The sequence below is a fragment of the Protopterus annectens genome, chromosome 1.part1 (assembly GCF_019279795.1).
Source record: "Protopterus annectens isolate FY-2018-M chromosome 1.part1, PAN1.0, whole genome shotgun sequence".
Lineage (NCBI taxonomy): Eukaryota > Metazoa > Chordata > Ceratodontiformes > Protopteridae > Protopterus > Protopterus annectens.
The window spans coordinates 841333494-841351983 of record NC_056726.1 but is presented as its reverse complement, the minus strand read 5'-3'; the positions used below and the strand labels follow the sequence as shown (position 1 = coordinate 841351983).

The 18490-nt window shown below is 47.0% G+C and overlaps 1 protein-coding gene across 1 annotated transcript in view; it reads left to right on the top strand.

The window, feature by feature from the left end:
• Positions 1–18490, top strand: part of TAF1C (TATA-box binding protein associated factor, RNA polymerase I subunit C) — a 1469099-nt gene that overhangs the window by 220485 nt on the left and 1230124 nt on the right. Inside the window, exon 5 of the mRNA XM_044078672.1 lies at positions 13130–13225. Within this exon, the coding sequence (XP_043934607.1) occupies positions 13130–13225 (96 nt within the window). The remainder of the gene's footprint in view (positions 1–13129; positions 13226–18490) is intronic.

The window sequence follows — 18490 nt, the reverse complement described above, 5'->3', positions numbered from 1 at the left end:
CTGCTCCACCTACCGCCTCTGATCTGCTGGCTAGGACTCAACCTCCCTCTTTGGCCCAAGAGGAAAGGGATGGCAAAAAGAAAGAGGAAGGACAAGGAGCGGGAGAAAGATAGGCACCGTAGCCACAAGAAGCAGTCCGAGTCAGCTCCATCGGCCCTGCCGTCTAAGCAGCTTGCCTCTCCCCTTAAGGTCTCAGGACCTTCCCCCTCCCGGCTTCATTCTCCACGTTTCTCCCTGGAGCCGGAGAAGGAGACCCGGTCACCTTCGAGGTCATCTTGGCGGCCTTCCGCCTTGTCCAGTTCAACGAGGAGTCTATCCGATGCAGACATGGACTGGATGATGCATCGATTTCTTCAGGCCCAGCTGCAGATGGGAGTGCTCTTGCCCCCCCCCCACCGGGGGGGAGCTTGACCCCTTTTTTCGCTTCCCATTGCTCCTTCTCCGACCCGCTATCGGGGTTCGGAGCTGTCAGATCAGACTAGCTTCGGAGCCGGGGTGGTGTCGGCGCAGACAGTGTTTCCTACTTCGGCGCCGACTGTACCCTCGTCTGTCGGATCTGTTTTCGGATCTGAGCTTTCGGGGCCGTGAGTTGAGCGTTGGATCCGGAGGGGTCAGTGGACCTTCAGCTCCACTGAGGTCAGTGCGCACTACTCTTTTGGATCCGATCGGGTCATCTCCGGCTCTGATCCGCACGCCGGATCCGAGGGGACTGCTTTTGGATCCTAGGGAGAGCAGTTCACCCTTGGCATTTGACGTTGTGGAGAGGGTCCTTTCGAGGGATTCAAGGCCCCAGGCTCTTGCTATGGATCCACCTGCCATTCCCTCTCAGATGGGCCTTTCTTCCATCATACGGCCCCAGGGACAGCCTGCGCCTATGTCCCAGATAGTTCCTGTAGAGGAACAGGACATTGTTGGTGAGCCCTCTTCGGACAGCTCCCTCAAGGAGGTCCCTCACAAACGAAAGTGCAAGAGGAGGCAGTTGGACTCACCTGAGTCCCTCACAGAAGACACGGACTTAGGGGAAGGTTCCCCAAGGTCACCCCCCCCCCCTGAAGAAGTCTCCTTTGGAGACATTATGGAAATGTTGCGTATTAGAGGGGGGTGGTCTGCCCAAAAACCTTCCTCGGATGAGTCTGTGTTTCTGGAGGCATTTGACGCAGGCCCATCTACCTCTTGGGTGTCCCCTCCCGCCGATCCCCTGGTGGACCTCATAACTACCAGGGCATGGAAGGAGCCGGACACTGTCGAGCCAATACCTAAGAGACTGGACAGGATCCTCGGCTCTCCCACGGGCAGGTCAGTTTGCAGCAAGGGTGCCCCAGTGGATGCCATGGTGGTGGTGGCTGCCACTAAAAAGGAATTAGCACAGGAGAGTTCCTTGGTACATCCTCCAGACAAGGAGTCTCGGATGATGGACCGCCTCAGAAAGCGGATGTTCGCTTCAGCGACCTTCTCTGTAAGGTCACTGAACTATATGACACACGTAATTTGGGTCCAGCGGGACATAATCAAAGAGTACGCTGGATCACCCCCATAGTCCATGTCGGCCGAGGACAAACGGACCTTCTCGGCTCAAATGGCCACTCTCAAGTCTATTGCTAACACATCTATGCGGCGTCTCTCTCATGCCACGGAGGGAATGGCTATTACCAGCGGAACAGGCATTGTCTTACGTAGACAGGCCTGGCTCCGTCTCTGTGCCTTTGAGGAACTCTTCAAGGCGTCCTTCACGAACGCCCCCTTTGACGGTTCTACGCTTTTCGGCAAAACCGTCCGTGATACGCTTCTCCAAAGCAAGAAAGACGGGAAGACGTCTGCCATCGGGATCCGCTTCTCGGCTCCTCAAAGGTCCTACTCAAGGAACCAAAGAGGACAAAAGAAGATGTGGTTCCGGAAAGCTCAACAATCCCGTTTCGCTCCGGATCCTTCTTCCTTCAGAGGCAGAGGAGGACAGGGTGGATTCCAGCCCAGAGGCAGAGGGGGCGAAGAATTATGGGTCGAGGGAACCCTTTTCCGATTGACCCGCGCAGCAACTCTGAGGGGTTGCCCGACTGCTCCTCTCTGGAGGCAGTTGGGGGGGTGCTTCTTGGAACATCTAGCACATTGGGAGTCCATTACGACAGATCGCTGGATGCTCCGAATCATATCCAGAGGCTACTCTATTCCATTCCTAACGTACCCTCCCCGATATCCCACCCAATCAGAAGGAGATAGCAGCCTTCGAAATAAGAGAGCTGCTAAGAAAAAGAGCCATCCAGCATGTCCCCCTCGGGCAATCCGGATCAGGCTTTTACTCCAGGTTCTTTTTGGTGCCAAAAAAGATGGGGGACTTACGACTGATTCTTAACCTGTCCACACTGAACCTGTCGGTCACCAAAGAAAAGTTCCGGATGGTCACTATTCAATCCATTCTCCCACTTTTACAGGAGAACGACTGGATGTGCTCGATAGACCTCAAGGATGCGTACTACCACATTCTAATGGACAGGCGATCCAGGAGGTTTCTCCACTTTCGGCTAGGAGCCAGCCATTATCAGTTTAGGGTCCTACCCTTCAGTCTCACTACAGCCCCCAGGGTGTTCACCAAGGTCATGGCAGTTGTAGGGGCCCACCTGAGGCTTCAGGGAATACAGGTCTTGCCTTACCTGGACAACTGGCTCCTAACCTCCCCCACCAAGCATCTACTATGTTCAGGCAGGGACTACTTCTTACATCTAGCCCACCATCTAGGGATCGCGATCAACCACAAGAAATCTTCCCTTCAACCTATTCAGATCTTGGATTTCATAGAGGCCAGGATAGACACTATACAATCTAAAGTCTTTCTAAGGGCGGACAGACTCCGCAATCTAAACCTTCACACTTTGGCTCTTCTACAATCATCAGCCCCTCCAGCGGAATTAGTCCTGAGGGCCCTGGGGTCCATGGCAGCGGCCATCAATCTGTCACCTATCGCACGTCTGAAGATGAGAATCCTGCAATGGACCTTACAGATCCAATGGTCCATCCTACGTCACCCCCGTCTACACCTATTCCCCTCAGCAGGATTTGCAGGGAGTCTCTACTTTGGTGGCTCCATTCCAGGGACCTCCGGGAAGGGCGCCCCTTCTCCATGTCCCCACCCCAAGTCACAGTGACCACGGACGCATCTCTCCTTGGGTGGGGGGGGGGGCATTGCATGGGCAGATCCGTCTAAGGCACATGGACTCACACAGAGACCTCTTTGCATATCAGTGTCCTGGAGATGAGGGTGGTGCTGGCACTCCATTCCCTTCTTCCTCCAGGGACTATTGCAATTCAAACAGACAACATGTCAGTAGTCTGGTACATCAACAAACAGGGGGGAAACAGATCTTACCCACTTTGCCGAGAGGCCATGAGAGTGTGGGAATGGGCGATATCCACCAACCGCTTTCTCATAGCAACGCACATACCGGGTTGGTCAAACATTCTAGTGGACAGGTTGAGTCGAACGATCCTCTCACCTTACGAGTGGTCTCTGAACCCAGTAGTAGCGGAACAAATCTTCCTCAGATGTGGTCAACCTTGCTGCGATCTGTTCACGTCGCCTTCGAACACAAAGTGCAGCGTGTTCTTCGCTCTAATTCCCCCATCAGGGGAAGTCCCCAGAGATGTTCTGGTTCATGCTTGGCCATCCGGTCTTCTTTATGCTTATCCTCCTCTTCCGTTGATGACAAAATTCTTGCAGAAAGCTCATCGGTTGGGGAGCAGAGTTATCCTCATAGCCTCATTCTGGCCTTGTCAAACCTGGTTCCCATGCCTACGGTCTCATCTAGTACATCCTCCCTGGATCTTAGATCCCATTCCGGATCTGATTTCTCATCCCTTGGGATTGACGACCCCCGACCAGGACAACCTCAAGCTCCCGGCTTGGTTGATCCAGTTCCGTTAATGGCTAGGACTCCCGTTATCTCATCCTCAGTTAAGGCCATCCTGGTGGACGCTCATAAACCTTCTACCAGGAAAATCTACAAGAGTAAATGGAAGCGTTTCCCTATCTGGGCGGAGCATAGGAATTTGGATCCTTTTACGGCTCCTATCCCAGCAGTCCTCTACTTTCTATCCCATATTTTTCATCAAGGGGCTAGTTCTTCTACTGTTAAAGTTCATTTGGCAGCTATTTCCCACTTCCACGTTGGAAACAGTTTTGGCCCCCCTAGCTTCCTCTAAGATTCACAAGGCATTCCTGAAATGAACTTTCCTGTTAACACCCCCCGTTAAAGATGCAGTCCCTCCATGAGATTTAACACTAGTTCTTCAGGCTCTGACTGGTTCCCCCCTTTGAGCCTGCAGCTTCAGTTGACTTAAAATATGTATCTTGGAAAACTGCCTTCCTGATTGCCATTACCTCAGCTAGGAGGATATCGGAGCTTCACGCTCTTTGCAGTAAGCCTCCATACATCATCTTTCATAAAGACAGGGTTTCCCTCAGGACTAATCCCTCCTTTCTGCCTAAAGTGGCTTCAGAAGCCAATATCAACCAGTCCATCAATCTACCTGTCTTCTTTCCTAATTATCAGAACAAATGAGAGTATAGACTTCATTGTCTGGATGTACATAGACAGTTGCGATTTTACTTAAACAGAACAGCTGAATCTCGAAAATCAGATCAACTTTTTATTTCATTTGCTAAATCCTGTCTGGGTAAGCCAGTGACTAAAGTAACCTTAGCTAGATGGATTTACCAATGCATCCTTCTCGCATACAGAAGCCCTGGTCGACCTGAGCCCCTGGGGGTTCGAGCTCATTCTACCCGATGTCCTTCAAGGATGCATCTGCAGTCATCACATATGGGTTGTCCTGCCTCAGGCAGCCCTTCGGTCGGCCGGATTCCAAAGTCTGGGTCTGGCCTCGGCTGATGTCGCACTTTCCCCGACGTCAGAGCGTCTGGGGTATAAAAGCATCAGCCGACGCCATCTTCCTCAGTCTTTCTTGCCGCGTGGTGCCCGAAGCAGAAGCAGTTCGCAAGTGCCGGTTGGCCAGCTCCTGTGATTCAGCTACCGAAGACTTCGAAAAAGCTAAGTACCCCGTTGGGGACTCTTTCTTGCCTCAGCCAGTGTCAGATAAAGTTAATAATTGTTTAACTTGTGGGAAACAAATGCCTCATAAGGATTTCCACTCTTACTGCCTCCCCTGCCTAGGCCCAGACCATGACATCTCGGCCTGTTCAGCCTGTGCTTCCTTCAACCGACGAACTCTTAGACGTTGGTCGGAGTTTGCAGAGGAATTTTCTGGGGCTAGTTTTTCATATAAGATGCCGTCGGAGACTCCGACTTCGCATTTAGTTAAAAAACGGAAGGACAAGGACCGACGCACGCGGACCGTGGTTTCGGCTGAAGCCACGGTCAGGCCTACCGCGAGTGTCTCGGTCTCGGCTGAAACAGAGTCCTTGGTACTTCCTATTACCGAAACCGCACAACTGACTACCTTGGCCCCGGAGGCCCTGGCCGAGTCGGTTATTGAATTACCTACTGAAACTGGTGTCCAGGAACCTTCCGACACCATTCCTTTAGACAAGTCTACTCCTGCACGTGGTGCAGCCAGACCCCCTGCATCCATGTCCATTAAGGCTTTTTCTAGGGCTAAAGCTGCTAAACTTACTAAGGCTTTGCCTCCCAAGGTTTCCTCTGAGACCTTCTACTGGCTCTCAGATTCTTAGCCTAGCAGAGGATCTTATCTCATTAATTAGGGGTTCTCAACCTCATCTGGACAGGGGCTCTCAACCACCTCCAGACAAAAGGCCCAGGGCTGAGCCCTCTGACCCCCCACTCCTCAGATGAGTCCACTGATGGCTCTGCTCTGACAGACCACCAGGAGGAGGCTTATTCGGCCTACGAGGATTCTGATGCTGAAGAATCTATACCCTCGGCCTCCCCTCCTGAAGAGTTTTCCTTTGGAGAGACATTACACTCTATGAGAGAGCATTTTCAATGGCAGGGTCAGGAATTCTCTGATTCTAGAAAGAGGTTAAGGACCTTTTTACATTTACCTCAGCATAGGCCTTTAGCTATACCTCCTGTTTTGAATGTCATTGATGATGTGTACTCTGATGCTAGTACAGCCCCTGACTCTCTCCCTCCGGCTCCTGCCAAACCTGATAGGTACTACAGGGTCCCGGACTCGCATCTACACCTGTACAAGGCCCACTCTGCTGATCCAGAAACTATTTCTCAGGGCCCAAAAGGGGTTGCAGCTGCCACTGCTTAAAATCCTCTACCCTCTGAAAGGGAGTCCAGAGCATTAGAGAGATGGGGTAAGAAAGTGTATACTTCTGCAACTCTTTCCATGAGGGCATTAAATTGTCAATTTCATATGATACAGTACCAAGAGTATTTGTTAGATGAATTGCATAAGAAACTGTCCTCTTCTGAACCCCTTGATCGCAAATCCCTTCAGGATCTGGTGCATAACTCCCAGCAGGTTAGTAACCATTTCTTGCAGTGTGGTTATGATGCATTGGAAGCTTCATGTAGGTCAGCTATGACAGGTGCAGTTATACGTAGGCATGCCTGGCTGAAGGAACAATCTTTGCCAGACCATGTTAAAGCTAAGCTTTTGGATACACCTATGGAAATGCAAAAATTATTTGGTTCCACGGCTCAAGAGGTCTTAAAGAAATTTGAAGAAAAGGCAAAATCTGTGCAAACAGTCAAAGACTTTCTGCAAGTCCAACCACCGAGATTAAGCAGAAATTGGCCTTTTCCGGACTCAAACAGATCTCAGAGAGGCAGGAATAGGCGTGCCAGAGGTAGAGGGCAAGCTAGAGGCTCCTACAGAGGCTGTCAGTGGCAGCCTCCCAACCAGAGAGGTAGTGCAGGAACTACAACTGCTACACCAGGACAGACTCAATGACTTTATTTTGACTCCGCCGACCAGGGCTCAATTAGAAGCACCTTTGGGCGGAAAGCTTTCTTTATTCTCAAAAAATTGGCACAGCATTACAAGGGACACATGGGCACTGCAAATAATAGACAAAGGATACAGGTTCCATTTCCACACATTGCCAAAAAGAAAAGGCATGCCAGACCTGCCACCAAATCAGAGGGCAGAGGCTTTGAAGCAAATTACCAACTTAATACAAATGAAAGCCATAGAAAAGATACCTCTTTCAGAACAAGGCCAAGGATTTTACTCCAGATTATTCCTTGTTCCAAGAAAAGAAAATCAATGGAGGCCTATTCTCGACTTGTCCGCACTGAATACTTACCTCATTGTCCCAAAATTCAAAATGCTGACTCTACAGCAACTCCTTCCCATGCTGGGCAAAGGGTCTTGGCTGGTGACTGGTGACTTATGGTGAGTACATAACTTCTTTTTCATTCAATCTAGTAGAGAACATTTGTGAAGGCCAACCCACTCAGATTCTTAATGCTGAATTAACTTCTATTCCAGGTTTCTCCATTTCCACTATTACTGAAAAAAAAAAATTCTAAGCCTACTTCCCCCCTTTCCTGTGGCAGGTCTTGTCCAGATATGGATTTGCTGTGTCCAGGACTGTTTGTGAGCTCCTGAGCACCCCCCCCCCACACTTAACTAAGGTTAAACTATTTCCTGGCACCATAAAGTCTGCTCTTCAAATTTTCCCTTGCAACTAGCCAGTTTTTTAGTTTTAGCACTCAAATCTGTTTCTTTGAGCTCAGCTCTTGTTCAGAACTTGTTGTCACCACTAAATAAGTTACAAATTACCACAGCACTCCACTTTCTTCACTTGTCTAGAGGAAAACGGTTTTTAGTATGCACCTATACAGGCATGTCTAAAGGTCAGCTCCCTGTGTTTTCTCCTGTCTACCTGATGAATATGGGCATGTTGGCACAATGCAGCAATTGCCTCATGTACACAGACAACCCTCTCCTCCTACCACCCAACACTGCGACCTGTGAGAGATGCACTTATATAGCCAAACTGGAAGCAAAGCTCTCTTCACCGAAGACTGGACTAGACAGTCAAGAGGAGAAGGTAAACACTTGCACCGCACCACACTCATCACATAGTCCCTCAAAACCTACACCACCAAAACACACACACAGAAGCACAAAACACACACCTACATTCGTGGAGGCTGTCAGTAAAAATCTGCCCAAACAACCGAGACCACCAAAGCAGAAATGCAAGCAACTTCCACCCCCCAACACAACCCAAATGACACCTAGCCCACATACTCAGTGTGCCACTCAACTACAGCCTATAACGCATAATGTACCCAACACTCTAGTCATAGGTGACTCTATAGTTGGGCACACTAATGTTCCACTCACCAGGCTAAACAAGGAAAAATTTATTGTCAGCTGCCTGTTGGGTGCTAGGATCCGCCACATGATGCACACACTCAGGTCACTCCACAAGAAGTACAAATATGACTCTGTCATTGCCCATGTTGGTTTAAATGACCTGAGGTGTACCTCTCTGAACTACATGAAAAGATACTTGGAGGAGCTCTCCGATCTTGTAGCCCAGGCAGGTATGACCCTAGCCCTGAGTAGCATCCTGCCATCACCCAGAATGATCCCACAGTACAAGGACAAAATGACTGACTTTAACAATTGGCTAAGCTTCTGGTGTCATTCTAAGGAAATCCAGTATCTGTCTGCCTGGGATGACATGATCGACAGACCACGCTGCTTTGCCAGAGATGGCCTGCACCTGTCGCCCTTGGGATTCTGGATACGGGCAAAGGCTCTTGCCACCCCTACAGTTCCTTTTTTAGGCAAGGTTCAAATGACAAATTCACCACCGTAACAGGTACAAGCAAGCAAAATCTGAGGGTAATGCTACTCGGTGCTAGAAGTCTAAACCTCAAAATGCACGGGAGACCTGGTTCAAAGCTCCAAAGAGCACCCCTGCTTTACCAGGCTATAATAAATACCACAACTTTCGGCCACCAAACCCGGACCGAAACACTAAAGATGGAGGCGTGTCCATATTCATTAAGGATATCCACACCTCCAAGCTAGTTGCTCAGCATAATGCATCCGAGATTATCCAAGTTCAGCTAACTCTGGGCAAAACCGCAGTCCAGATTGTAGCTTGCTGCAGACCCCACACCATGCCCCAGGACTCCCACTCCTCTTTTCTTGATACACTGGAAAATATTAAGGTACAGCCCAACACTCTAATAATGGGTGATTTCAGCTACCCTACCATTAACTGGGAAAATTACTCATGTACCAACTCTTTTGCTCAACGTTTTCTGGAAATCATCAATTCCAATGCCTTGGATCAACTTTTCCACACCCCTACCAGGGGCAGCAGTATCCTAGACCTGGTCATCAGCAACATGGGTGACCGGTGTTCCACACCAGAGGTCAGCTGCTTGTTGGTCAGATCTGACCACAAGCTAATCACCCTAGACATCCATATCCCACTCCCACCCACCCCCCATTAGGAAAACAGCAGTAAAAAATTTCTTCAAAGCCAACTTCACGCTTCTTAAGACAGAAGTGACAAACTTCATGACACCCATTCAGATGGACATTAGAAGTACGACTGCTGAATCTTGCACAAATGCACTTTATAAGCACTTACACAAGTGCATGGATCGTGCTATCCCTAACAGAACCAAGATGCTATCCTCCAAAAAAGGAAGCCGATCTGGTGATCTTCTGCCATAAACAAACTCTACAATAGAAGAAAGAAACTTGCAAAAAAGAGTAAAATCCCAGGATTGGAGGAACTCCCTGGTCAGCCTCATTAAGAAGCTGAGATCCCTCATGAAATCCTCCAAAGCTAGTTATGAAAACAAAATCGCCACTGATTCTAAAGACAACCACAAAGCATTTTATAGCTATGTCAAGAATCTCAGTGGCAACACTCAGATCTGTAGCACAATGACACTAAATATACAGAACCAACTGATATTGCCAACATCCTGGCAGATAGGTTCATTGCTAACTCTACCCCCTTCTCACCCCCTAAAGGGCCCATCTTTGTGCTGGAAGAATGCAAAGTTCCTGTAATCACAGCTGCACAGGTAAAACCTCACTCTCCAAAGCCAAGAACACAGCATCCATGAGACCTGACAACATCCCAAGCTGCCTTCTGCATGAACTACAGAATGAACTGGCACCCCATCTAAGTACCATGTTTAATCATAGCCTCTCCTCAGGCTTTATGCCCATTGAATGATGCACCATGACAGTTATCCTACTCCACAAAGGGGGGGCCACAATGGACCCCGGCAACTACTGCCCCATTAGCCTGACCAGCCTGGTCTGCAAGGCCATGGAACGTATCATCATAGAACTCGTAAACAAAGACATTGGAGATCTCCAAACTCTGGACCCCACACAGTTCGGGTTTGTAAAAGGCAGATCATGTCTCCTAAACCTGATAGACTTTGAAGTAGTCACCAAAGCCATAGATGAGGGTAAGGTGGTTCACACAGCCTATCTAGATCTCGCCAAGGCATTCAACACCATCCCCCACTCTGGAATTATAGATAAACTCACTAAACTAGGTATAAATCCCTATGTCACAAGATGGGTTGCCAACTGGCTTACTGACAAGAACCCACACTGTGAAAGTAGCAGACTCCAAATCCGTCTTCAGACCAGTGACAAGTGGAGTACCACAGGGAGTACCACAGGGTTCAGTTCTGGGTCCTCTTCTGTTTGGTATCTACTTCTTCGAAGTAAAGGCTAACACAGAAGGTCTTTGGCTAACTAAATTCGCAGATGACTGTAAACTAGGAGCCATAATCGAAACTCCTAACGATGTGGACATCGTACAAAAGGGCCTCACTGAGACAGATGCCTGGTGTCAAAGCCATGGTCTCAAGCTCAATGCCAAAACGTGCATTGTCATCCCCTTTGGCAAAAACTCTGTACCCATAAACTACCACATAGGCGGTAGTCTACTTAACACCAAAAGTGTGATAAGAGAACTTGGTACACTGGTGGACAGTAGTCTCTCCTTTGATAATCACATCGCCACACTGGCCAGGAAATCCTTCTACATGGCACACCTCATCACAAAAGGCTTCTCATCCAGAAAAGAAGAGGTCATTGTTCCCCTGTACTCATCACTCATTAGACCCATTATGGAGTACAATGCCCCTTTTGGTATGTACCTCACAAGACATCTGCAACAACTGGAAAGGCCACAGAAATACCTCACAAAGAGGATTACTGGCCTCAAACAGATGCTTTACGCAGACCGACTCAAAAAACTCCAGCTTTACTCTGTCGCATATTGCCTACTCAGAGATGATCTCTCTCTAACATGCAAAGCTATGTCAAACCCAGAGCTGTTGGACATGCTCCACTTAAAGAAATCCCAGTCCCTCCGAGCTACTTGCTGTAGGGACCTAAACCTTGTCACCACAATAAACAGAACATGCTGGAGGGATAGATTCCTGTCCCAGAGACTTCCCATATGTTTTAACAGACTACCTATCTATGTCAAACAGAGCTCCTCATTAGCACTCTACAAGAAAAATCTTGTTGATTGGATGGGTAATAGGAAATTCACCCCGGGGATCACGTCTGTGATTCTGCTGGACAGGAGCACAGGAAAATTATTTTCTTAGGTGGCGAAAGCCAGGGTACCTTTTTGGCTAGGCTTGTATAGGCCCTAGGGCCAATAGCCTAGTAACTACCTATGAACCTATGAAAGTTGTGTTAGGAGAAGGGTGAGTATAGCAGAGACTGAGGCAAGAGAGAGGAGGCAAGGTGTTGAAGAATAATAGGGAAAGGTCGAATGAGGAGTAGTACAGAAAAGTAGCAAAGGGTAATGGAATGGGAAGAATGAGGAGTGAAAATGACTAGGAATGAGAAGGTAAGAATGAATATTGAAAAGAAGTGGGTGTAAACCATAGCAAAAAAAATATTATTTAACTCCTCAAAAAAAAAAGCTATGCTCTTTGAAACTGCCACTAAAAGGCAAAAGAACCCCAACTCGCAACTTATTTTGACTATCATAACAATGCCATTAAGCAGATACTTAGGAGTCTGGCATACTTCCACCATCATCTCGAAAACATCTGGAAAAAGATGAATTCTGTACTCTTCTGTGCTAACGAAGTCTCCTATTTCTCTCCAGTCCAACAACAGATGCCATTGGCAAAGGGATTCTTCTAGAGCAACTTGAGTACTGCCTACCTCTTATAGCATCTGCCTCCAAAAGAAACTACCACCTTCTAAACAATCTCCCGCTCCATCTGCCACTTCATTACCCTTTTTACAAAGTAAAAACACCACTGTCGTACACTAGACAAAGCCAGCTGGCTGCTGGTTCATCAACAAGCAAATTTACTCCTTGGCTCCCAACTTTTCCATCTCCTGAAATAAAATTCATGCCATTCTCTTTCCTTTAGTTTACTTAGATAGCCTCCATCATCTGACCTTAGCTCTCTTAGCCTCTCGGGTCATCTCTTGCAAGTACCTAAAACCAGACTAGAGTGCTTTAACCACTCCCGCTGTACCCTTGGACCCAAACTCTAAAGGGATCTTCCCTCAAATTGTAAAGACCTCTCTAATTACCCCTCAATGTGGGCACAACTTGAACATTTTTCAGCACAAGCTGCTCTTCAATGCTCTTCATAGGTCACATAACCTCCCAATCTCACTAATCTTAGACACATACTATCATTTTTGCTGTAACTCCTAAGATGTCACTACTCTTAAATGGTGTAGATATTGTGGGATTGTGTCAGATTTGTGCCCCTGATTGTCTGTGTGCCAGTTAAAGGGTAATTATTCCCCCTAATTTAGAAGCTTCAGGGAGAAGTACTCAAATTAGGATGGAAGGAAGGAAGGATAAATTCCAGCTGTAGACCCAACAGAGGTGCCCCCCTTGCAGATCAATTGATTAAGTAAGAATCTATTTTGCATGTTGAAAGATTTCATTGTCTCCGTTTGCCCATCTAGCCCATTTTGCACCTTTGCTTTCCCCATTTTTTTTCTTCTACATTGCACACTTTCTAGGGCTTTGGAAGTACAGTAGCTGTACTTATTAAAAAAAAATCCAATTTTATATATGTCTTTCTGAGAAACTGAGCTTGACTGTGTGCCAGTTTTATTACTTTTGTGGTTTATGATTTATTTCATTTGTTTAGTGTTTGGTTGTAGTTATTTAAAATAGATTTAATTATTGTTTTAATTCTTTTCATAGCTTAGCAACTTCTTTCGTGATTATTTTGATGTTGCTTTTCATTCAATGGGAAACCTCCTAGAAGAACATTTTTATATGGGGTCCAAAAGAGTTATTGTAAGTATTCTGTTTAAAGTTTTGTAAAGTAATTGGTATGTTTTTGCAGAATGTTTTAATCGACACAGTTGAAACAAGTAGTTGCTCACTTTCATTTGTAGTGATTGTGTGTTGTTCTTCGTGTTTCATTGTTGCACTCATCACATATGGGTTATATCTGCCTGCAGGTAGCCCTCAGTCGGCCTGAAAACCAGAGTCTTGGGATTTTTGTGTCTGATACTGTCGCTTTTGTGTCTGATACTGTCGCTTCTTCCATAACGTCAGGGGTATAAAACATGCAGCCAATGGCATTACTTCAGCTTTTCTTGCCATGCAGTGTTCGAAGCAGAAGCAGTTCGCAAGTGCTGGTTAGCCGCCTCTTGAAATTTTCGTTTTTCAAGTTTCAGACCTGAAGTCTTCTAAAAGAGAAGTACCCCGTTGGGGATCCTTTTTTCTTGCTCTAACTGATGTCAGAAAAAGTTAATAATTGTCGCCTGTGGAAAGCAAATATCTCACAGAGATTTTCATTCTTACTGCGTCACCTGTTTAGGCCCAGAACACTACGTTCCTCGCTGTCGGTTTTGTGCCTTGTTCAATGCCCAAACTATTCATCGTCAGGCTATTTTTGTTGCTAAATTCTTTCGCTCTCATTCTGTGTATTCCGAAATGGCTTCCATAAGCCATCTGACTACCGATCTTCCAAAAAAAGTAAGGATAAAGACAGACAGACCGCATAGGTCCAGAACTGCTAATGATGCTTCTGTTAAGCTAGTCGCCAGTCCACCTGTACTCAGTGAGGCGCTTTCACAGTCCCTGATACCCGTTTCTGCAGATTCGCAGGTCTCTACTGAGACCCATTTGGAGTCCAGTATGCCTCAAGATGCTTCTTCGACTATGGAACCTGCGGGTATGTCTACCTTGGATGGGTCTGGAGCCGCTGTACAGGCACTGGCTTCTGAGGGTGTATTCAGGCCTTCTGATTTTCATATTAAACCGATGACTTCGTTTCAAACCAAAAATACTGAATTTCTCAGGCCCAGAGTTCGCACTGTGCCTAGGAAAACCGATGACCAAAGCGCATTCTCAGGCCTACATGCCTTGGAAACAAATGCTTAGAATGGCTGAAGATCTTATTACTTTAATTAGGGGAAGCCAGCCTTCCCCCCTCAAAAAGACCAAGAGCTGATTTTCCTTCTGATTCTTCAGATCTTGAGTTTGTTGACTCTGATCCTTCTGATTACCAGGATATACCCTTATCTACCTATGAGGATTCTGATGCACAGGATTCCATTCCCTCTGCTTCCCCACCAGAAGATTTTTCTTTTGGTGAAACCCTGTATACCCTTTCAGAGCATTTCTGCTGTGATTGCCAGGACTACCCACAGTCCAAAACGAGACTCGGGGAGTTTTAAAACTTGCCTCAGCACAGGCCTCTAGCTATCCCTCCGGTTCTGGAAATTGTAGATGGTGTCTTCTTGGAATCCAGCCCTACCCCTGATACTTTGCCTCCAGCTCCCAGGAAACCTGACAGGTGCTACAGACTCCCATAAATTTCTCTTTAAGAATCCTACTGCAGATCCAGAGACCATTTCCCAGGGACCTAAAGGCATTAAGGCTACAACAGCCAAAAACCCTACCCCTTCGGACAAGGACTCAACGGCTTTAGACAGATTGGGTAAGAAGGTAAACACCTCTGCTACTCTTGTCGTCAGGGCTTTAAATTGCCAGTTTCATATGTTAAAGTATCAGCAGCATATTATGGAGCTAATTAAACAGAAAATGATGTTGATTCCTGATTTCCTGATTGTGCAGAACATAAAGATTTACAAGAGTTTAATGTATTCTGCTGACCAAGTTGGAAAATATATTTTGCAATGTGGTTTTGATGCCTTAGAAGCATCTTGCAGGGCTGCTGTCACTGGGTCTCTTCTTAAAAGGCATGCTTGGCTTAAGGAACAAATCTTGCCAGACCATGTCAAAGCAAAATTACTAGATGCACCATTAAACCAAGAATACCAATTTGGCAATAAAGCAGAAGTCGTCCTCAAAAAGATGGAGGAAAAAGCTAAATCTATACAAACTGTTAAAGATTTCCTATAGGTACAGCCACCTAGATTCAGTAGGCATTAGCCTTCTACAAACTGGTCCTTTCCAGTCCTTCCCAGACCTTCTCAGTCCAAATCCAAGGGCAGCAGACCACCAAGATTACAGTCTCTGGGTATGCACAGATCTAAGCAATGGAGTGCTCCCACCTCTAAAATAGAGAGTAGTAAGCCACCAGCCTATGGTAAAATCTTGCAGTGACTTATCCCTAACTCACCTAGACTTGCCCAAGTACTTGCACCCTTAGGAGGAAAACTTGCCCTGCATGCAGACACCTGGGAGTACATCACCCAGAACAGATGGGTCAACATTGTATCCCAGGGATACAGATTCTACTTCCACTCGCTGCCAACCCCAAGCAGATGGCCAGACCTCCCCCCAAACCAGTGGGCAGAGGCTCAAAAGCAAGTACTTTCTCTTCTCAGTATCAAGGCTATTCAACCTGTCCCAGCAGAGCAAAGGGGACAAGGTTTTTATTCCAGACTGTTGCTGGTACCCAGAATAGAAAACTCTTGGTGCCCTATCCTGGATCTGTCTATTCTCAACACCTTTTTGGTGGTTCCAAGATTCAAAATGCTTACTCTCCAACAGCTGCTTCCTATGCTAGCCAAGGACTCCTGGCTAGCCACCCTAGATGTAAAAGTAGCTTATCTGCACATCCCCATAAGGGAATCCTGCAGGAAATATCTACATTTCAGAGCAGGCTCTATGCACTACCAGTTCTCTGCACTTCCCTTTGGCTTATCTATTGTGCCCAGGTTATTCACAAAATGCCTAGCTCCAGCCATTGCATATTGCAGGCAGAGAAAAATTCAAATTTACCCATACTTGGATGATTGCCTGATTTCAGGCGGATAGTCAGTAATTGCTACTCCGGCACCTGACTTTTGTAAAGGGACTTCTAACTTCACTAGGGTACACCATTAACGAAAATAAATCATATCTGGTACCCAGCCAAAAAATTGTTTTCCTGGGAGCAAGCTTGAACACAATTTCCCAGATAGCATTCCTCACTCCAGAAAAACAAATTTATTTGACAAACTACTTCACTCTACTGGCCACCAAAACCCAGCTGTCTGCAAGAAAAATATTGCAAGCCCTAGGGTTCATGGCCTCTTGCATTCTACTAATTCCATATGCAAGACTGCATATGAGGAAACTTCAGTGGTACCTAAAAAGTCTTTAGTGTCAACATTCTCAAGACCTAGAAACGATTATTCCTGTCATTCCTTGCCTAAAGGCAGAGTTCCTTTGGTGGGCAGAGGCCTGCTACCACAACAAAGGACTCCCTTTCACTCAACCCCCTGCCGCCCAAACCCTAACAACAGATGCATCATACTATACATGGGGAAGGGCTCACATGGCAGGACAAATGCATTCAAGTCAAATGGAGCCCAAAGCAAATGCACCTGCATATCAATCAAAAAGAAATGTTAGCTGTACAGACTGCTCTGACAGCCTTCAAATGCCTTATTCTTCCAGGGCAAATATTGATAAAGACAGACAACACCACACTTATGTGGTACATAAACAAGCTGGGGGAACCCATTCCTACCTACTCTGCAGGTTAGCCATGGCTCTGTAGAACACAAGCTTGAGCAATCAAGTGCATGCAAGCTCAATTCCTGCCAGGCAAACTAAATTCACTGGCAGACGACTTAAGCAGAAATCTAATGGACCCACACGAGTGGAAACTGGAACCCAAACCATTCAAGCTTCCGATCCACAGGTGGGGGGCACCAGAGGTGGACTTCTTTGCTTCCCCTCAGAACTATCAATTGAGCAAATATTGCACCAGAACTCCCGACAGCCAAGCATGGAAAGTGGATGCCCTGTTCTTTACATGGGAAAACCTCTAAATCTATGCCTTCCTCCTCTGCCCCTCCTCTCGAAGGTTCTACTAAAGATCAAACAGGACAAGCCAAGGACAACCCTGATTGCACCAGACTGGCCATACCAGCACTGGTACCCACTTTTGCACAGTCTGACAGTACTGCCACCATGGCACCTGCCTTAGACACCCTCCCTGCTGTCCCAGCAGGAGGGCCAGATTTTGCATCCTGAGCTATAAACCCTGAACCTAGCAGCCTGGCTCATCCCCTGAACTCAGCAGCAGCAACCCTCTGTAAACCGGTGCTGGGTGTCATCCTTGAGGCAAGAAGGCCTAGTACTAGAAAATCCTATTCAGAAAAGTGGAAAAGATACTGTTCTTGGAGCCAGTCTCAGGGAAGGGACACAGCTGTGCCCAGCTTACCTCATATAGTAGAGTACTTAACAGAAATGTTCCACAAAGGCCTATCCTTCTCTTCAATTAAGATTCGTGCCTCTGCCATCTTAGCTCATTATAATACTGAGCCATCCCTCTTCTCTCATCCTCTGGTCAAACAGTTCCTGAGAGGAGCCAAAAATGTAAGACCCTCTCAGGAGAGCTCGCACTCCAGCCTGGGACCTTAACTTTGTATTGGAAAACCTCACGCTTCCACACTTTGAACCTGCTGCTTCAGCAGAGTTAAAATTCCTCTCCTGGAAAACAGCTTTACTTCTAGCCATCACTTCAGCAAGAAGAGTGTCTGAATTGCAGGTTCTTATGGCTTAGGAACCCTTCATTATCTTCCATGCGGACAGGGTTTTCCTCAGGACTAACCCATCATTTATGCCCAAGGTGGTATGTAGTGTGGCTTTAAACAACCAATCCATTCATTTGCCAACATTTTTCCCTAATCGTCAGAATATAGGGGAAAGGATCCTGCACACTCTGGACGTGCACAGGCAGCCTAGATCCTGTCTAGACAGGACTAAACCTTTCAGAAAATCTAACCAGCTACTAGTCAGCTTTGCTACAGGGGCAGAGGGCATGGCCATTTCAAAGCAAACTATTTCTAAATGGATAGCACACTGCATCCATTTCTGCTACAAACACCATGGGAAATCTACCTCACAGGGGATCAGAACACATTCCACTAGGGCTACGTCCACCTCAACAGCATTTCTCAGGGGAGTCTCTACCAGGGACATCCTGGAAGCTGCAACCTGGAGTTCTGTACACACCTTCACCAAGCATTGTCACTTGCCTATCTTTTCTAAATCCAGAGCTGGATTTGCCACGGCAGTTTTACAGGGCCTGCTTTCCAGCCCTAATGCTTCTCGACTGTCTCCACCCATCCTCAGCTTTCGGAATCAACC